At 35.6% G+C, this 20,332-nt stretch overlaps 1 protein-coding gene across 2 annotated transcripts in view; it reads right to left on the bottom strand.

Moving 5' to 3' along the window:
- Window positions 1-20,332, bottom strand: part of CTNNA3 (catenin alpha 3) — a 1,571,950-nt gene that overhangs the window by 1,432,357 nt on the left and 119,261 nt on the right. For both annotated transcript variants that reach the window (XM_030862371.2, XM_060286489.1), the window contains exon 5: window positions 16,257-16,376. In XM_030862371.2, coding sequence (XP_030718231.1) covers window positions 16,257-16,376 — 120 coding nt within the window. The remainder of the gene's footprint in view (window positions 1-16,256; window positions 16,377-20,332) is intronic.

Raw genomic sequence — 20,332 nt, 5'->3', positions numbered from 1 at the left:
AGGTTAAAAAAAGGTATTATATACCTTGTCCAGGGAATACACAAAAATGTTAATAACATATTGCCCTAAATCTGAATGCAGTTTGAAGATCCTTGAAGAAATAAAAATGCTTGTGCTTTCTGAAGGTAGCTTTACTGAGAAAAGAAGGGCCTTCCAGACCACACTTCTTTGGTCTCCTATTTTCTGAAGCCTCACCTAGGCCAACCCATGAAAAAAAAAATCATGAAGGGAATATTTATAACACAGCTTTATATTGAGTTTGATTTTATAGGCTTCACACCTATTTGAAAAAAACCTATATTTATATTACCTGTTTTTATTTATTTTCATGGTCAATTTGGGGATTTTTATGGTATCTGATACTTAATAAGACAACACCAGTTAATAATAATTAGCTACAGGAAATATTCAATTCCCTCACTTCTGTCCAAGAACTGATGTAGTTAGTAAGCAAGTTAGCTCACCTAAAATCTTTCAGAAACTTTGCTCTGAGGAATAGGAGATAGGACTGTTACTGGAGAGGATACTGCTTTGAATGAAGGTTGCCAATGTAGTTGCTGTTTGGACCAAACTTTAACAGGTTAATATGCTAGGGAGGAAAAATGAGTAAGAAAGTTGAAACTAAAGAGAAAACAGGCATTCTTAGTGGAGCAAGGTCCTCAGAGAACTGAAGGAAATAGATCCAGAACACTGGATTATTCTGGGACACAAGAGGAAACTAAGTGTAAAGAAAGGAGGTTTGTGACATTGGGATCTTAACACAGTTACTGAAAGCCAACTATCCAAGCTAGGTGAAATGCTTCACAAAATCAAACTGTATTTCACTGAAGTAGAGAAGTGAGTTGTTTTTGTAATTGCTTTATGATTTTAAAGATGCTAATAATTAGAGCTATTTAACTCAATACAACATTCCTCTAGATGACAACATTGTGTCACTGCACTATTTTGGCTAAACTCCCACTGGTTTAATTTCAGAAACATCCTTTGAATAAAACGCTAAGTTAAAAAGAAGTAGCATCCCATGATTTCTTTAAAATAATTCAACTAATTTCAAAGGCATGATTCCTGGAAAAGATTTCTAAGGTTCCTTTTATAGGCTTGGCCATAAAGGAAGAGTACATTAGAAAAGACAGCAGCAGCTACCTAACCACCCAGATTTTAAGAGTACTTTTCTTTACACAATAAGTATGTTCGTAAGAAGTTCTTTAAAAGTTGAATTTGTATTGTGAAGGCCATTTAGACCTGGAAAACCTGATTCTGCCACTTACTGTTTGTGTGTTCTAGAAAAAGTTACTAAACAGGTTACTTTCTTGCAATTTTCTTGAACTTTTCCATTTCATTTGGCCTGATTTGGGTGTCTCAGAGAGCCACCCCAACCCATCAAGATGAACCAAGAATTGCCTCTTCGATGAAATGTAATATTAATACCTGTTGTGCAGCACCATCTGTTGTCAAACGTCACAGACTGATGGAGTAACGTGCAGGATAGTTTTATTCCTTCACTGGCTAAGTACACCAAAGAGTAGGGTTGCCAGATTCAGCAAACACTTGCAGTCAAATTTCAATTTCCAGCAAATAATGAATACTTTTTTAGGATAAGTAGGTCCCATGCAATATTCAGGACATACTAGAAAACTACCTGTCATTTGTGTAAAATTCAAATTTAATTCGACATATTATATTTTATCTGAATTGATATCTCATCTCCCAGCTGGCTATGGCCGAAGTGGAATACAAAACCAAAGTAAATGGTAACACCTCTAGTGCTACACACACACACACACACACACACACACACACACACACACACACACACACACACACACACACTTACCCCCATCTAAATCCCCGCTGTATTTCCAAACATAATAATGTTCCCTCATTCAGTTCTGGATTTGGAACTTTATAGCAAATACAACTTTCACAGACATGAACATGAAGGTGCAAAAATGTAACTTTGGGGGTTTTTTTTAGCTTTATTGACGTATAATTGACAAATTTTTCTATAATAAAATTAATTTTTTTCTACTCCAAGCCCTGTTTTGCTTAGGGCAGAAATTTCATTTAATCCCTTTCAAGTAAACTCCGCCCATTTCAGTGATTTCTCAGTCTGCTGAGTTTTATAATTCAATCACGTTCAGGTTAAATTGCTCTCTCAGATTTTTCTCCTGATTCCTCCTCCCTGGGGATGAGTCTAAGCCACAGAAGGGTTCATTCAGCTGCCAACACAGGACAGTTGGGAAGACAGCCATCTATCTGGATCTGCCCTGGTCCTTCACAGGCCTCCTGTTCCTGATGCAACTCTGCCCACCTGCTCTTCAGCACCGGACAGCACTCACTCATATGGCAACTGGACAGTCTGTAGCTCTCTCAGTTGCCCCTGCATCCTGTGGCACTGGTGATAACCTGAGGTCAGCTACGCCCTCCCTCACCCATCCTTCTTCTTTCTGCTTCCCTTGTTGCCTTCATGTGACCAAGCTCCCTGACTCCCTCTCTTAGATGAACCCTGCTCCACACTCTGGTCCCAAGGAAATTATCTGATGTCCTTCCACACTAATTCAGAATTGAAAAAAACTTCTGGCTGACAACATGGCAGAAAACACTCACTCTGCCCTAAGATCTCCAGAAACCTGTCTACTCTCAGGTTAGATCTGTGATTCACTGGTCATCTCAGATGTCCCAAACTTCAATGGAATCTGTTATTTCATGTCTCCCACACTGGTGAAATGGGAGAGTAGTGCAGATAGTGGTAGGAGACAGGAACAAAAACAATGCCTAGGCTTGTCCTACTCCCGTCCACTTCTCCTCCTTCTCCCCAGCTTGGGGGGTGTTTCCTAGGGTGGCAGGAAAGAGGTGAAAAGACAACCTGTTTATGACTACTTGCCTCTCCTTAAAAGATATCAAGAATTTGCAAATTTTTATTATGTAGCCCTTATTTGAAACTTCCCTCCAGTATGGGTAGTCCAGGAGTGAAAATAGAAAAAAGTATATAATTAATTTCTCAAAGTAAAATTATGCCACACAATCTTGCATTTTGCTTCCAAGAAAGTACCCCCAATTCCATATTACCTTGAACTCTAACACTTCCATATCAATCTCCCTTCTTAATATTCCTTTATCAGTTACCATGTGCCCTCTAGACCACTGGTTCCCCTTATGGCTACAAGGTGCTCACCCACACCTCTCCTTGTTAAACAGTGTGTCTTCTGAACTCCCTCCAGACAATCCCACTGCCTGCACATTAAGCATTAGGAGTTCCACTTTAGTCTTTTTAATAAGGAATTGGGAAAGGATGGAGGGGGTAGGGACCAGGACCAACAGGCCTGGGACATTACGAGGCACAGGTCATAACCTTATAATAACATTCCCATCACATGGTAATTGTAAGATTAGGTAAGCTAAAAAACTAACCTGGGTAGTAGACATTCCCACAGCTTCAGAGATGGGAAATCTTTATTCCTATAGAGTGTCAAGTAGGCAGTTTCTCCTAACATTCCAACCTTTCTGTCAATAATCTATAAATGAACAGTTATGTGCACTAGAAGTCCCCTGTTATTTTGTGAATAATTATCACCTATTTTTTTTTATTAAAGTAAAATGTTGCATAGTATGCTTCTTACATCAGAAAATGTTTACATAAGGCTTGGAAGAGTCTATCCTCTTTCCATAAACTCACTTTCTTTATAATTCTATTATTTTTTTACAACTCTTTCTAGTAGAAAATGATTTCCATGCATAAAGAACACAGCTTTTATCTTGCTAGGTGACAGACTCATCATATATGTCTATTTATTTTCAACAGACTAGCCTCACACACTGGTGGGGCTTTTATTCATGAATATATGGCTTGTGTTAGTGCTTAGGAGGAAGATAAATTTTTAAAAATAGTAAAGTACTTTCTGCCTTAATTGAAGCCAAGTTCCAGGTTTTTATATGATTTAATATATTATCTCATTATTTAATGCATTTGCTTTAAAAAAAAAATCCAAGCTTCCCAAATCACTGCATAATAATTTTGAGTTTCCTTTTCAGCAGGAAGTTCTTACCTCCTGTTGTTTATTCCAGCCCTGGCCTAAGAGAACCTTTTGTAAAGCCGAGTTTTAGAGTATGGTTGAGTTAAGGAGAATATTCATTTAAGTGGCTAGATATGAAATGAGTTATTGTTTTGAGAACATGGTTATCTGTTATGAAAAAATTTTTAATTGCTTATACACGATGCAATGAAATGAATTCTTAGCACCGCCCTAATTCCATCAATTTTGGAATACAGTTCACGATCAGATGTAGCAAATAAGAAATGTGGATGATAATTTTCATTATTAATAATAAGATATATATTATTCCTCGTGTCTATAATACCTCTGATACACACATTATTTTCAGAGGACTCGTAGAGACTAATCATTTCACCTTCAACATGCATTATGTCAATCTTAACTATTTTTTATTATTCTAGAGTGTTAATGCTCTTTTCAATTTACTAGTCTTCAAAATAAATGTTTTAATGCCAAATTTCATAAAAATAGTGTTATCACTCTCATCTACCTATCCTAAAAATACTCATAATTACCCATGCTCTTCAGTATCACCAAAAATTTTTTTAGTCTACTCTAAGATCTTAGATTGTTATCATTGACCTCAGGTCTCATACAGAACCAGATGCAGAAATACCTTAAAAATGTAGAATGATAACATCTATTCCACTTATACAAACATTCTGGAAAATTCTCATCTTCAATTTTTTTCATATTTATATCCTAGTGACATTAAGAACTTACTAATTTTCTATAGCAGCAATGTGCACAAATGGTTCTTACATCAAGGGTAAGAAATAAACCATTCCAAACCCTCTTGAAACTACACAGTAACAAATTTATCAAGATATTCTCTATATCTGCAGAACCAGATGTTTGGAGCACAAGAAAATATACAGCCTTTGATACAAGTCTCTCATGAGAACCACATGTTCACAAGTGCTAACTTATCATACATTACTTAATACAGAATCTAATTTGCTTCCTTCCCTTCATAAACACCCTACTGCTGGTATACTTTTATTTTCTCTTTCAGGGATCCAATTCTAGCCCATTATTTTAGCATTAAAAAAAAGGTCAAATACCTTAAGTATCTTAAGCCAGGAGTCATGTACTCCCTGTTTTCAAGAAAAAATGTTTCCTGATAGATTTCAAAGATATTCCAAAGGATAATTTCTTCTAAATTCAAAACAAAGTACAGGTATACTTAGTTCATTTACTTCAGCTTGGTCTTTAGATTTAATGTTTCCCATGTCCTAAGTAAAGTAAACATCATTCCCCAGTTGTCATTTTGAACTTAAGTGTGTCTACTCTTACTATATAATACAGACATGTTTTTATTAGAGTGAGCAAGAGGCAAGCTAAAAGCTTCTATCCACTTTTTCTCAATAAATGCACACTGCTGCTTGCCAAAAATTTTTCTTTATTCCCATGATACAGTATCACACCCCAGGACTTGCTGCTCTGATCCAAAGTGAGAAGTGGTGCCTTAATCCTGAAAAAATGAGCTTTGAACTTAGACTCAAAAACTGACAAAAAAGCCCCAAAGCTTGGAGATTTTCCAAAGTAATTTACCACATTTCATTTCTCTAAATTCACAGATGATGATTATCAAAATTGTCAAAAGTATCCTAACTATTCTTAATGACTCTAACATTGAAGCCGGGGAAATGACCTAAACTCAATTAACTTTAATTTTACAAATATAAATTTAAGATGAAGACATAAATGTATAACTATCTGCAATGAAACATTTGGTAGACCATTCATTCTGCACCAATGAAAGTACCAAGAGAGGCTTCAGTAACTCCCAGTGTTTGGGTGGAGAGCTTAGCACAATAGAGATAAACACCAATATCTAAATCATAATGAGGAAATACTATAATTTCTTCACTAAACAAAAAGTAAGGTTACAACAAAATACGTAAGTTAAATTCAGAGCACAAAAAAGGTCCTCAAAATAACGAAAACAGTTTAATCCCCTAATCTATCAACCAGCATATTTGGAAAACCAACCCAGGTCAGCTGTTGATGCTGTATGGATGCAGCCACAGATCATTACCTACTTAATTGTGTATATATCTAATAGGCTCATACAGCTCCTTTGGAACAAAGATTTTATAATAGAGTAGATGATAAATACTTAGCTATGGTGCAACCAAATGCTATAATAATAAAAGCAGCATTTATACAGAGAATATTAGCATGTATTAATGCTGTACGCTACAATAGAGAAAAAATTAGATTCATAAAAATACAGTTAAGGGAAGAATACAATGTAAATTATAGGTTGATTGTGGCATCTTGCTAAAATCCCCTAGGTGATACTAAAAATATTAATAAGCAAAATATGGTTAACTTGATCAATGACTATAAGTGTCAGCTGCCCATAGAAGAAAAGCTATTTACATTGCAAAAATTCAAAGATATCCCATGTAAAATGTACTATGACTTTGAAGAATATTAACTAGGTTAATTTTTTTTTTTTTGTCATTTGAAACCAGAGTGCATGGAAGAAAACCTATATAGGTACATAGCCTTTTAAATCACTGAGCAAAATGTGGAGCAAGCCAGCAATGCTGCCCCGTCTTCCGGTGATACTTCCCCTCACCTAGATGTATTTCAGCATGTGCTTCTACTGCTGTCACATTTGGAGCATGAGAAATAATATAAAAGCTGACTAGCTTCCTCCTAAATAGCAACTTGAAACTATCCAAATATGGTATTTTAGAGAGCAAAAATTGAGTACGCTTTTAAAAAATAAAGGAAAAACTGAATTTCTCATTACATATTAAACTAGCCGCAGGCAATTAACCCCTTACAAACAAACAGCCTAACATCTACAAAAGGCTACATGATTGGTGGGTTCATGTTTAAATCTCTGGTGTCAGCAGAACTGTTGGCCTCATCTAAGCAGCATCAACACTTCCTTTGGATTTTAGCCAGTAGCGCTCTAGGCATGTTCCCAGCACTACTATTAACATGGAGAGCTGTAGCTGTAGCAGTAATCTTTTCACCTGACAAGGACACAGTAACAATCATTGTGATGCTTTCTGACTGTACAATCAGGTAGAGACACACAACTTGGATACACAAATTAATTAAGAATGTGTTTGAGACTTTAGTTTTCATCAGTTGTATAGTAAGTATGTGACCAAGCTTGCTTTTCTGGAACAAATGCTGCTGAGTCAATACCAGCTGGTCCCATGGTCAGTTTGGCCAAGTCACAATGAACACTGCAGAGTTAAAATACTATTGATACATTCTCACTCTTCTTCAGCTTCCTGTACCTTAGACTCAGTTGCTCTCATATTCAGTCTTTCACTTGTAGCAAAAATATACAAAGGACAACTTCTACAACTACTGAAATATGTAATCTATAAAAACACAATACGTACGTGCATAACATGTCTTTTCACATGACAGTGAAACATCAAAATAAACAATATAAAATTTGTGATAAAGGATATTATTGTAGGCTAGCAATATCTTCTATGTCCAAACATAGACACAAATCTTACTACTGGATCATAATTCAAATCCAAAATATTTATTAAGTACTTACTATGTTCCAGGGACTATATTAGGCTCTTGAGACACAACTGTAAATAATGCTCTCCTGCAATTTATTATTAAAACTCCTTTGATACTTGAAGTATGATCCATGGACCATCAACATCAGCATCATTGAGGAACTTGTTTGACTCTCCAGTCTCAATTCAAATCTATTGAATCAAAATTTGTATTTTAACAAAATTCCCCTTGTTATTTGTATGCATATTAAAGTTTAGGAAGCACTGGTTTAGAGGGCACAGGATCTAGAAATTGCCGAAGAAATGAAAATTCCTATACAATAGAAAAGAACATAATGATGTTTTCTGTATTATTTGTGTATCCATGTATTGAAGTGGTTGAACCAGGTGATGCATATAATTTCTACCTCTTCTAAAATGCTGTAATATTATTGCATTGTCTTTTCATTTTAAAAAATGGCACTACTGAATGATCTCCATTTATAGTCATCTCTCAGTGTCTAATACAGCTTATACATATATATGGATGTTATAAGCATCTATAGTTACATTCAGAATACAAACCAGAGATACCAAAGAATCAGTATACAACTGGCTGACTTATGCTAAACGACTCAGAAAAGAACCAAAGAACATACCACCTCCTGTTATTGTCCCAGCTCTACCACTAGCAAAGTGTACAGCTTAACAGAAGACAGCTAATCTCCTTGGGTCTCATTTTTCTTCACATCTAAAACAGTTGAGTTAGATGAATTCTAAAGGCTCCTTAGTTTAAGGTTCACGGATTCTTCTATATCTTCTTTAGTTTTCATCTTAAACCACCAGAGGTCATAATCCTAGCGGTAAAAAGTTATCTGATTTGTATACAAAGGTCATTTTCAAGCTATAAAACAGACTAGCGAAGATTATCGTTTTCAGGGTTAACTCTTTTAGAACTTTAATTTCTCATCAATACCAACTTCTAATGACAATCTTATGAACTCGTATGTCAATATAAGACATGCACAAATAACTGCCACATTGATGCAAACACTAAAGTTTTTTACCACTTCTAAAATTCCTATCAGCATTGTAAGTTTTGAAAACAAGCCATGACAAAGAATTAACTATTTCAATGAGCATACCCCACTACAAAGTAGCTATAAGCTCCCCGTAAGATAAACTATCATATAGCAAACAACCTTGTAAAAAAATTAATAAATCTTTTCTGGTGCATAAAAATCAGCTGGTATGTGCTTGATTCAACAGCTTTCTACCTAATTGCCACCAATAAACGAAACCCTTGAGACAACAGATGGAAATAAAATAACAAACCTGAGAACTTAAAAGATTTCTCTGCAATGTTTTTACTTTACTAATTTAATAGAATACACTTACTTGTCATGACTATTAACTATACCCAATGTGGAAATCAAACTTTAGAAGGAGAACAAGTATATAATATGCATCATTTTGATTATTTGTTTTTAAATAAAGGGTGAGGTTCTTATATAAAAATCCATAAGGTTTTTTAACTTCAGACTATAACTATAGAAAAAGAAATCACCCTATAAAGATCTGTAGTTTATGAAGGAGTAAAAATGGCTGAATGGCTATTGCAATAAGCTAGAAATTAGGAAATGTGGATATTAATTCTGAATCTGCTAGTGACTCGGAATGACCTTGAATGATGTATCCAACCTTCTTCTCTCTGTCTGTGTCAGAAAACTGAAGAATAAATGTAATGCCATCGCTTTGTTTTTCCTGCGAGACAAACAATTGTATGCAGTTGAATAAAAATGGAATTGCACATGCAGTGGACAGAATAAAGCACATTTGGGTTGGCTTGAAACTTACTGTAGCACACTGTATTATAATCCAGCATTTTTTAAATCTGTGTAATTTTTAAACAATGTCTGAAATGCTCTGGGATCTTCAGAAACAGTTTTATAAATGGCATAAATAATCATTTTACTTGACTGGGCAAATAAGAAACAGAATACCGTCTAAGATAGACATGAATATTTTAATGCAGCAGTCTTTGGTTTACTTACTCTTAAAAGGAAGAATTCAATCAGAACTCTTTCAACAGAGTTGGATTAATTACAGAATAAGGAAGGGAAGGCTCTTCTCCCAATTGAGCCATTAACATATTTCATCTAACAAAGGCCACTGAAGTGAATCTATTCTTATAGAACTATCATTCTAGAAGTTTAGCACCTTACCATAACACTCATTCAGCCCCAATTATACTCTTCTTTAGACTGCAGCTAAATAATCCCAGATGCATATGTACTTTATTTTTAAAGGTCTTAAGTAAAATATACTTACAACTTCTAGTTTATTGTTAACGTAAATGGGAAGTTAGTTCTCACACTGTCCTTACAAGTAAACAACTCCCAGTGCAATATCACTGTATATCCCTTTATCCTAGATGATCCATAACATTTTTTATAAAAAATGTTATAAAGTCTTGCTGTAAGTCTTTACGTGGTTAAGGACTATTACTTGAAATCATCAACTTCTCTACTCTATGTTCTATAGCACAAAAACAGCAAAGCCTAACAATCATCCATTTTGTTTTGCTAAGCGTTGATTTCACAGGAGTCCTACATTGCCGTATTGTGTCCCTCAGAGTTCTTGAGTTTCCGAAGAAGCTTAGGATTCTTTTCCATGTGTTCAGTCATTATCCACCTAGAATTTTATTTCTCAATGCAAGGTGTTAACCTGCAGTCATTCTTACTAAATAAAATTCATCTGATTTATTTCTATTTTTCTTCATTGATAAGGGGTCATTTTAAATTCAATTCCTATTCTGTAAGGTATTGTATGCCCTTCAGGTTTTGGAGCTGTCTTAAGGGGTTAACTCAGCTCAGAAAAAGAAAAAGGCAGCGTTCACTCCTGAACATCATCACTAAAGAGAGAACAATATTATGCTGAATGATATCACCTGGAACCACAAAGGAAGTTTAGGCACACATGATGTAATTATAACATGAGTTGGGGTTTAGCCAGAACATTGGGTCTAACACCCTACCTTATGTTATAGTTTGCCACAGCAAAGTACTCAGGACCTTAATTCCACTGCCCATCAAGAGACACTACCTCAAAAACACATTAGAACCAAATACTGCAACTCCCTTCTCAAAAGGTATCAACATTTTTTTTGACAGAGCTCACTAACCACTATGTTACAAACGTCCAAAATAATCCTACCCTCTATGTTCATAACAGTGCTGGACCCTACGTGAAGTACAAAAGTATACAAAACAGACAGTGTATTCTTATGGAACTTACCAACCATCTAGGATGAAGACAGATGAGAATAATACAAAAACAACATTATAATAACTACAGCTTATACTAACCACATGCCAGGCACTATGGTAAGTCCTTTATATACTGATTCCTTTATGTATTTTAAAGGATTTAAAGCATATATGTACTTTACACTTTATATATTGTTTTCTCAAAACAGGTTATAAGTTAGGTATTATTTTCCAAACATTTTAAAACAAAAAGCTGCAGTGCCTAAAGCAGTACAAATAATCTAACAAGATTTGATTGACTGCAAAGCCCACACTCTAACCTGCACTACATGGATCTTTAATAAGTGTGTAATCAGTCAGATTCTAAATTGTATGACATGGATAAAAGCTAAGAATGGCAAAGAAGGAAGAGCTTACATACTGATTGGAAGCCATAGGATAAAGTATCATGAGGGAGGCTAGACTTCAGTTTAGCTTTAAAGAAAGATTAGTAGTTAAATAGGTAAATAGAAAAGGGCTAGATATCCTAAATATCAAGTTTATGAACCTTGTGAAAAGTTCAGAAGGCAAGAATAGCATGCCATGATCAGGGAGACAAGAGGGAGATCAGGGATTGTGACACATTGAAACATGGATGTATATCTGAGGTATGATATTTTAATTTTACATATTTTCACATCAGTGTGTAAATGTGCTTCAGTCTACATAATGTTCAACTCAATAATGTCAAATTTAATTCATACCAAAGGACTTTAAAAGTTTCTGAAAACAGGCTGTGTCTTATAATGCTATTACTTTTTACACTTCTTAATACTTATAATAGCATTGTAAGAATAGAAGAAAGGAATAAAATTAGAGTCTAGAATATCAAACTTTATTTTATTTTATTCCAGAAAAACAAAGCTCCAAGGAAATCTCTTGATTTATAAACTCTCAAATTAATACATAAACCTGGGCTCTATATAATAGCTGCAGCTTGCTATTACCATTCCTACGTATCATCAACCTGGAGGATAAAAATCAAGCAGTCTAAACAAACTCTAAGACTGCATTTTCAGATGTAGTAAAAACTGAAAAAGTCTCCAGATTCTTGGTAATATGGCTTTGTCATCCATTTACTTCAGATGGCTTCATCCTGAGAATCCCACCACCTCATCTATCACAGCCTCCTCTCACCTTTTCCAACCAAAGCTATTTTTAACATTAGTCTTTTTGACATTAGGAAAATGGAGAAATGCTTGTACCCCAACCTAAAATATAGCCCGAAGAATAGTTGAAGTGTAAGCACTCACTCTTTAAAAGACAAACAAACAGGAAAGAAGCAGGAGCAGAAAAAGGGAAGGGAAGGGAAGGGAAGGGAAGGGAAGGGAAGGGAAAGGGAGGGGAGGGGAGGGAAGGGAGGGGAGGGGAGGGAAGGGAGGGGAGGGAAGGGAAGGGGAGGGGAGGGGAGGAAAGGCGAGGCTAGGAAAGGCAAGGCAAGGCAAGGCTAAGCTTACACCTAGGAGAGAAAGCACAATAATCCGCCCCCACCAACCCTTAAAAAAAGTAAAAGAATAGAGCAAAGTATTCCAGGGATATATGTGGCCTACGGAAAGAAATCTCTCAAAATGATGTTTAAAATGTCACAGAAAGGGACAGAAAATAAAATCTAATGAAAGAGTCCAAGAAAATAATTATAGTCAGTTTATTGGGCATCCCTAATTCATAGCTAAGATAATATTGATGTTTTGTGTTTGTTTAAAGAAATAGATGTAAAATGAAATATGTTAGGAGAAAACCTAAATAATACATAAGGCAAGGAGCAATCTGTCAACGTTTGGCATCCCGGAAGCCTCAGGGTTAATACCCTTCTGAATTTTAAAAGTGCAGTAGGGCTTCCCTAGTGGCGCAGTGGTTAAGAATCCGCCTGTCAATGCAGGAGACACAGGTTTAAGCCCTAGTCCGGGAAGATCCCACATGCCACGGAGCAACTAAGCCTGTGTGCCACAACTACTGAGCCTGTGCTCTAGAGCCCACGAGCCGCAACTACTGAAGCCCACGTGCCTACAGCCCGTGCTCCTCAACAAGAGAAGCCACCGCAATGAGAAGCCCGCACACCACAATGAAGAGTAGCCCCCGCTCGCCACAACTAGAGAAAGCCCACACACTGCAACAAAGACCCAACGCAGCCAAAAATCAATAAATAAAATATTTTTTTAATTATATAAAAAAAGTACAGTTAAACACATCAATTAATTGCCTATAATCTGAGGCTAAAACTTTTGGCATGCTTCCTTGTTCATAGCAATAACAGCACCAACAAGTATTTATTGAGTGTTAGCCATGGGTCAGATACTGCTGTGAGCACTGCAGAGCATACAGCATTGAAGGTGACAGACAAGGCCCTGTCCTTACAGAGTTTACGTTCTGTCACAAAGAGAAATGATAAATATGGTTGGACCAGGGAACAAAGCATGACTAATTCTCTGGTACAAAGCATCCTGCCTTATAAGGCAGAAGCTTTCTTGCTGAATGGCAATTTTACAGAGATCTAAATCTTTTCAGGTAGGGGAAACTTACTAATGTGTGTTTATAGGTTTGGGGGACTTTACAGAGGGTAGGATAGGACATAAAAGACAAATCCCACCAAGTCAGAGAAAAGGTAATGTTCTGTCTCTTTAAACCCTGCCCATCCAGGAAACACAACAATTCCTCTGTGGCTTTGGTACAGAAGAACCTGGTTAATATAACAAATTTCTAGGAAGTTTTGCTACATTTGGAAGCTAATGGGAAACAAAGTTTGTCTTTCTCTTCTCTGTCACCTCCCTCATTCACTATGTCTTCTTGTAATTATCTCTTTTTTTCCCTTTCTCTATTTTGAGATTTTTTTAATTCTTCAAAAATAAATGCTTTAACTTACTAAATGCATGTAGTATAAAACCAAATATAGCTTTATTTCCCTCACTTTATCCCTCTTATCTTATCCCTATAAGTCCCTTTCCCTCTTTTTTACCGCTCTTTGGTCCCTGACTTTCTTTCTACTCTACCATCCTTTTTCTGACCATTTCACTCTAATTCCCCTTCCATCTTTTCCATGTAGAAAAAATGATCACTAGATATAGGGAAAAGCAGAATCAAGTAAAACAAAGGGTTGACAGTATTCTATGTATGCAGATAAGTCTGTTTCACAAGAATTTGTCCTTTTGAGTTTAAAAAAATTGCCTTGTGTGAATAAATTTCACTAGAACTAGGGTTCCTAGATATAACACTCAAAGGTTGTAAACATAAAGTTTTATACATTTTCTTAGCTGTCTGAAGATATTCTTTCAAAAATTCTTTTGTGTTTTTGTCTATACTGAACAATTTGCATGAGAGAAAGAGAGGAGGAGAGAGCTGCCCCTGTCTCTGCCTCTCATCAGATGCCCATTTTCAAATGTCTCTTTAAGCCCCATGTCTGTCCTATCCTAAAATTGTCTTCAAACTGCATGCCTAGAACTCCTCACTTTACTATCCCCCCAGCCTGGCTCCCTGCAGGGATATTGGAGAAAGCCCAGGTTTGGAGTCACTGATACCTATTTGAAGCTCAGCTTTACTTGCCTAGTGACTTTAGGCAAATTACTTAACTCTCTTAACAGTTTCCTCATCTGTAAAATGGTGCTCATAAAACCAACCTTATTATATCGTCACAATTATTTAATGATCTAATCCATAAATGTTCTAATCACACTATGTGGCAGACAGTTGTCATTTAATAAATAGAATATAAGATTTATATATGCATAAACATACGTATACATATATAAATAACGACATGCCCATCTTTCTCTCACATACACATGCAATTTACCTGTCTGTCGTCAATGCCATTCTCTCAGAGTTATGCCCTTTTGCCCTTGAAGCATTCACATATTTCCAAATTCCCAATTAGCTAATGTAAGAATCTAATCACTGAAAATGTGCTAATGAGAAAGGATAAGAGAAGAGCACGCTGACTACTGCCTGCCAACTCAAATACCCCCCAGTGGTATAAATATGGCTCTTGGAAACAAAACTACTAAAAACTACATAGGCCAGAGCAGTGACTCACAGTGTGAATTTTAAGCAGCATCATTTGGGAACTTACTGTAGTAGCTCTCAGTAACCGTGTAACCGTGATTGCTTCTGTTACATGTGCTGATTCCTAGGCCTTCACTAATATAAAATCAATAAATAAAACAAATGGATATTGTGTCTTTTTTCATATAAATTAAAGTATGTGCAAAGATATTGTATTTGCCCCAGAACACTCTACAAAACAAATATAACTCCTAGGAAAATAAGATCATGAGAAGGTTAAATGTCCACGTAATATCTATTATAAAGCCAAGCTTAGAACACAATTCTCTTTTCAAGTCACTATTTCTAGACCACACCATGTTGACTTCATGAGGTTTAACTAAATAAAGGAAGTACTGCTTTGAAATTCCCCTTCCAAAAGATCCAAAATTTGTAAATTAGGCAACATCAAGAGAGTTACACCCTTTGCCACACTAACAGAAAACAGTCTTAAGTAATGGACTCGGTGGTTGGCTATGGGAGTCAGCCACTTAGTCATTTTTCTAGATGCTATCCATCATTGAGCACATTCCCGAATTTCATGCAACCTAATTTAAACATCTAACTGGTTGTTCTGATCGGAACAAACATTCAGCCCCAGTAAAAGCTTGATGATCCTGACACCTAGTGGATGTGAAGAAACTGGAAAAGATCCAGTTTGGGAAAAGTAGCTAGCTACTATGGCGGTATCTTGCAAACACACAGACCTTAATGATTATTAATATTATAAAATATGAACTCTAAAACCAGCCCTATAAAAGTCTATTTTGGCTCTGGATTTATCTTGTGGTCTATAAAAAGAGGCTAAAAGACGTGCACTTGGAAAGCATGTTTCCCTTTAACCTTACACATTTAGCAAATTTTTACTCATCTTCAGAGATCAAACAAGAAAACTAAAGCTAAACTAAAAAAAAAAAAAAAACTATTTGGCATATTTATGACTCCTTTCTTTAAGCTTGTATGTACATCCACATCCTTTTCTTGGTCTTGAGGTGGTTTTTCTCCTCACGTATCCCCTGTCAAATATAAAAGCCACCTGTTCAAGCTACATAGAGGTTCCCTTTATGCCACTAAGGCATCCTTAGTCAAAGGGTAGTTGAACCTTCACAAACCAGCAGGAGTTTTCTTTAAAAGAGGTAATAAGGACACTCGTGGAAACCCCCAAAGTGCACATATAAAAGCAGGACAACGTTGAATGCCGCAGGAAGCCGTGTGAACACGGCAGGTCAGCACCACACAGCACAACTTATTTCTGCCCTAAATATTAGAAGATAAGTCTCCCCAGACCCACCTGAGCCTCTGACAGGCAGGAAGGCGAGAAGACTAAAGTGTTCGTATCGTCCACCAAGGAGAGCTCTAAATCCTACCTGCTGACGTTTGAAGGCTAAATAGTCCAGATTTTCCAGCTCCTTCCCAAGCTTCTGGTAGGTTTTCTGGAGGTCAGATTTGTTGGAAACATTTTTAAGAGACTCAAATGTCCTCTGAAACTGAAATCAAAAACAAAAGTAAATCATTAGGATAGCAGCATATTTTTCTCAAATTCCTAACCAGTAACACAGACAAATAGTCAATACTGAGCCTCAGTTTCTCCTATTCATAATACAGAGGTAACAGAGGCTAGCTAATTGCCTTTGAATTAAATAGTTAGGCACAATTATACAGAATTAGAAACTATGTGCTAAGTACAAGCAACATTATTGCATGAATGAGAAGCCTGTTTAGTCCTCATTCTAACAAAAGAACATACTGCATTAAAAAAATTTTTTCTTTAACTCTTCATGTCTTAGGGTACACTGCTACCACTCCTAAAGAAAAAAATTGCAATGAATGTATAATTTCAAATCATAATGAGAAAGTATTAAAAAGAGGTCTCACATCCCAATCATGGAAACAAATTTATGTAAAGGTAGCCACTTGCCTCTATAGAAACATTTATGCAGAATAGGCACCCAGCAAACTTCAGCCAGGAAGATCTCTCAGATCTTATATTTTGAGAAGAAAGGAGAACAAATGTCTTGATGATCGAAGCATATGTAGCATGTTCAGCAAACATTTATTCATTTCTGCTCTATAACGGACATGAGTTAATGAAATCAGTTCTGCTGAATCAGAATGCTCCATTCATTTTTAAGTCAGATACTAGATAAACACAAAGAAGACAAATTGCAGTGTATCACAGAATATTGTTCTGCTACTAATAATTAAGCAAAAGGAGCTCACAAGAAATTGAATTCTTGGTTTATTTTAGTAAACTAGAACATACTTTAGAGGATTAGTGATTGAAAATGTCAAGTAATATTTGCAAGACATTTGCATCTGCTCTTTCTTTATGTCATTTATTTCCCATATTCTCAATGTGTGCCATTAGATAGAATTCTACAGAGACTTCACCATCTTAAACACACCAGAATTCCACTGTGACTATGATGCTACGAGACAGGCTAATAAGATTTTATAGAATATAATTAAGTTTCCAGGGAAATGATTTGACCCTTACTATTTCAAACTCCATGGAATAAGTCATATTATAATGGCATTCTACTGAATTAAATCCTCAATTTCATGAAAGCAACATGTTTATCTCAATCCAAGGTGACAGAGGAAAAAGAAACAGGAAATAATAGTGCTAAACTTTCACAGCAGGACAATAAATTAAATTCAACAAACAATCTTTTAGAGCCTACTATGTACAAGGCACTATGAATATAAAACATACTTCCTGCCCTAAAGTAACTTATAGACTACCAGGGAAATTAGACATGAAACTCAGAAATGGGAAAGATACTGACATTTACTGAGTGCCTGCTCAGTGCCAGGTACTTTATCCTTTCCAAGTTACTCCTCACAAGAACCACTGGAGTTCCTATTTGTCTTCCCATTCTACAAGTAAACTGAGACTCAGAAAGCTTGAACCATTTTTTTTCAATAATACATAATTTTAATTCATAAAAAGATACATTCATTAATTTTTCTTTCACCCAGCCTTTTCTCCTAATCTGGCTTTGTCCAGGTTCTCCTGAGAACCACAAAACCTTATATTAAGCCAAATGTTCCTTTTTTTCCAGTTTTATTGACATAATTGACATATAGCACTGTATAACCTAAGGTGTGCAGCATAATGACTTGATTTACATACATCACAAAATGATTATCACAATAAGTTTAGTGAACATCCATTATCTCATATAGATACTTTTGTAAGAAAGTATTTTATATTTCTTTTTAAAGAAATATAAAAAAATATTATTTCCTTGTGATGAGAACACTTCGAATTTACTCTTAACTTTCAAATATAACATGCAACATTGTTAAACATATTTATCATGTTGTACATCAGATTTCTAGTACTTATTTACCTTATAACTGGAAGTTTGTACCTTTTGACTACCTTTGTCCAATTCCCTCTCCCACCGCACCCCGCCTCTGGTAATCACAAATCTGATCCCTCTTTCTACGCGGTATTTTTTTTGGTTGTTTAGTTGTTTGTTTTTGAAGTATAACTGACCTATGTTAGTTCCTGGTTTACAACGTAGTGATTCGATATGTCTATACATTTCAAAATGGAACTGGATTTTTACTATAATGTTTATGCTTTTTCTACTCTACCATTAACTTTAACACAAGGCAAAGTAGTAAAAGGAGTGCAAAAAAGGAGATAAAAGTAACATGTGGTGGGACTTCCCTGGCCGTCCAGTGGTTAAGACGCCACACTTCCAATGCAGAGGGCATGGGTTTGATCCCTGGTCGGGGAACTAAGATCCTTAATGACGCAAGGCATGGCCAAAAAAAAAAAAAGTAACATGGTGAAATAAAAAAAAAAACATTGATACTGACAGAGAGACTCAGGTCATATGGAAGACATGAGGGAATTTGAGGTGGGCCTCAAAGGAGTTTTCAGAGCCTTAAATGGGAACTGGTTCTACCCATCAGTTTAAACAGCCAAAGTCTGTTCATTTTCCCCCTTTTGTAGCATAGTAAACAACTTTCTTTTAACATAATTTTAATGACCTTTATATAAACTATTTATCATGTTGTATGATCATTTCTGTGCCTTGCCCACTTCTTGGTCCCTTCTCACTATGTTCAAATCAAACTAACACCAGATCTGAGATTCTAAACAATTTAAGTAATTTTATATATAAATTAACATAAGCTATTTTACCAATCAACCTATTTAATTCTAAAGCATTCATCATCCCCTGCATCTTCTCTTCCCTAAGAAATATAAGCTCTATTTCTTAACTATTTCTTCTTCACATTTATCTGTGAATTTTATACAACTCCAAATAGGAATTTTAGGGTAAACATATTTTCAAGCCTTCAAAATAAGAAACATGAAAACCAATACATCCAGGTAATATTTCCATGGCCAAAGAAAAAAGGGGGGAAATCCAATAATGATACATCCCCACAAGATGTTTTCATTAAACATCAGAGTTTGCATAATGTGGAGATTTAAGCTTGAACTTTCATTATCAGAACTTACATCCTCCATTTATTGATACTAAATAGTTCCAAGTACTCAAACTATGATGATTCATTCATTTAAGTTCATTTTTTCACTTAAAACAACAAATAATTGTCAAGGAGAGGTAATACAAAATCTATAATATAACTTTAAGCTAGATCCCTATCAAACACATCCCATTCCCGTCGGCTCACATATACACTTAAAGATGCTATAGAGTAAAAGCAATAATTTTACCTTGCAGGTGCAGCTGAAGTACAGAAGACAAAAATAAGACAAAGGTTAAGGTGAGATTTATATTTTACTTAAAGAGATTTAATGTTGCCTTGATTTGAAAATTTTTTGTTCCAATAGGCCACTGTGCTTGATAATTGAAACAGACCTCTTGAGATTTTCTACATTAGTTTAGTGCACTGTAGTCTCATTATATTGACTGCTTCTCAAAATAAATGACCTCTCAGTTGAAGCTGGGAAAGGAAGCACAATCTAAGAGATTTTAATATTTCTGGATTTTACCTGTTCAAAGTTTTCAGTGGGAATTTTAAATGAACCAAAACCCCAAAATAATTTGTTGAACATTGAGTTTATCCTGTGTTAATATTTTTAACTCCTTGCAAACCAAATTCAAACTTTAAACAAAAAGCCCAATGAATAAATTTGAATCCAAAACAAACCTAGGTATGTTCTAAAAATGTCAAAACTGAATATTAAAACGGTCTCTGTACTGAGAAAGAAATCCAAATTCTGTCCTATTTGACTACCTTACCAAATTTCACACACAACAGACGAGAATAAGAAGATGCAAACAGTATCTCTAAGCCCAAACAGTAAGTACTGTATACCATAAAAGTAAGCAATGTAAACACACCCGGAGTTTTTTTGTTTGTTTGTTTATTTTTGGCCGCATTGGGTCTTTGTTGCTGCACTCGGGCTTTCTCCAGTTGCGGTGAGTGGGGGCTACTCTTCGTTGTGGTG

This window comes from Globicephala melas, chromosome 16 (genome assembly GCF_963455315.2).
Source record: "Globicephala melas chromosome 16, mGloMel1.2, whole genome shotgun sequence".
Lineage (NCBI taxonomy): Eukaryota > Metazoa > Chordata > Mammalia > Artiodactyla > Delphinidae > Globicephala > Globicephala melas.
This window is presented reverse-complemented; position numbering and strand designations above follow the sequence as displayed.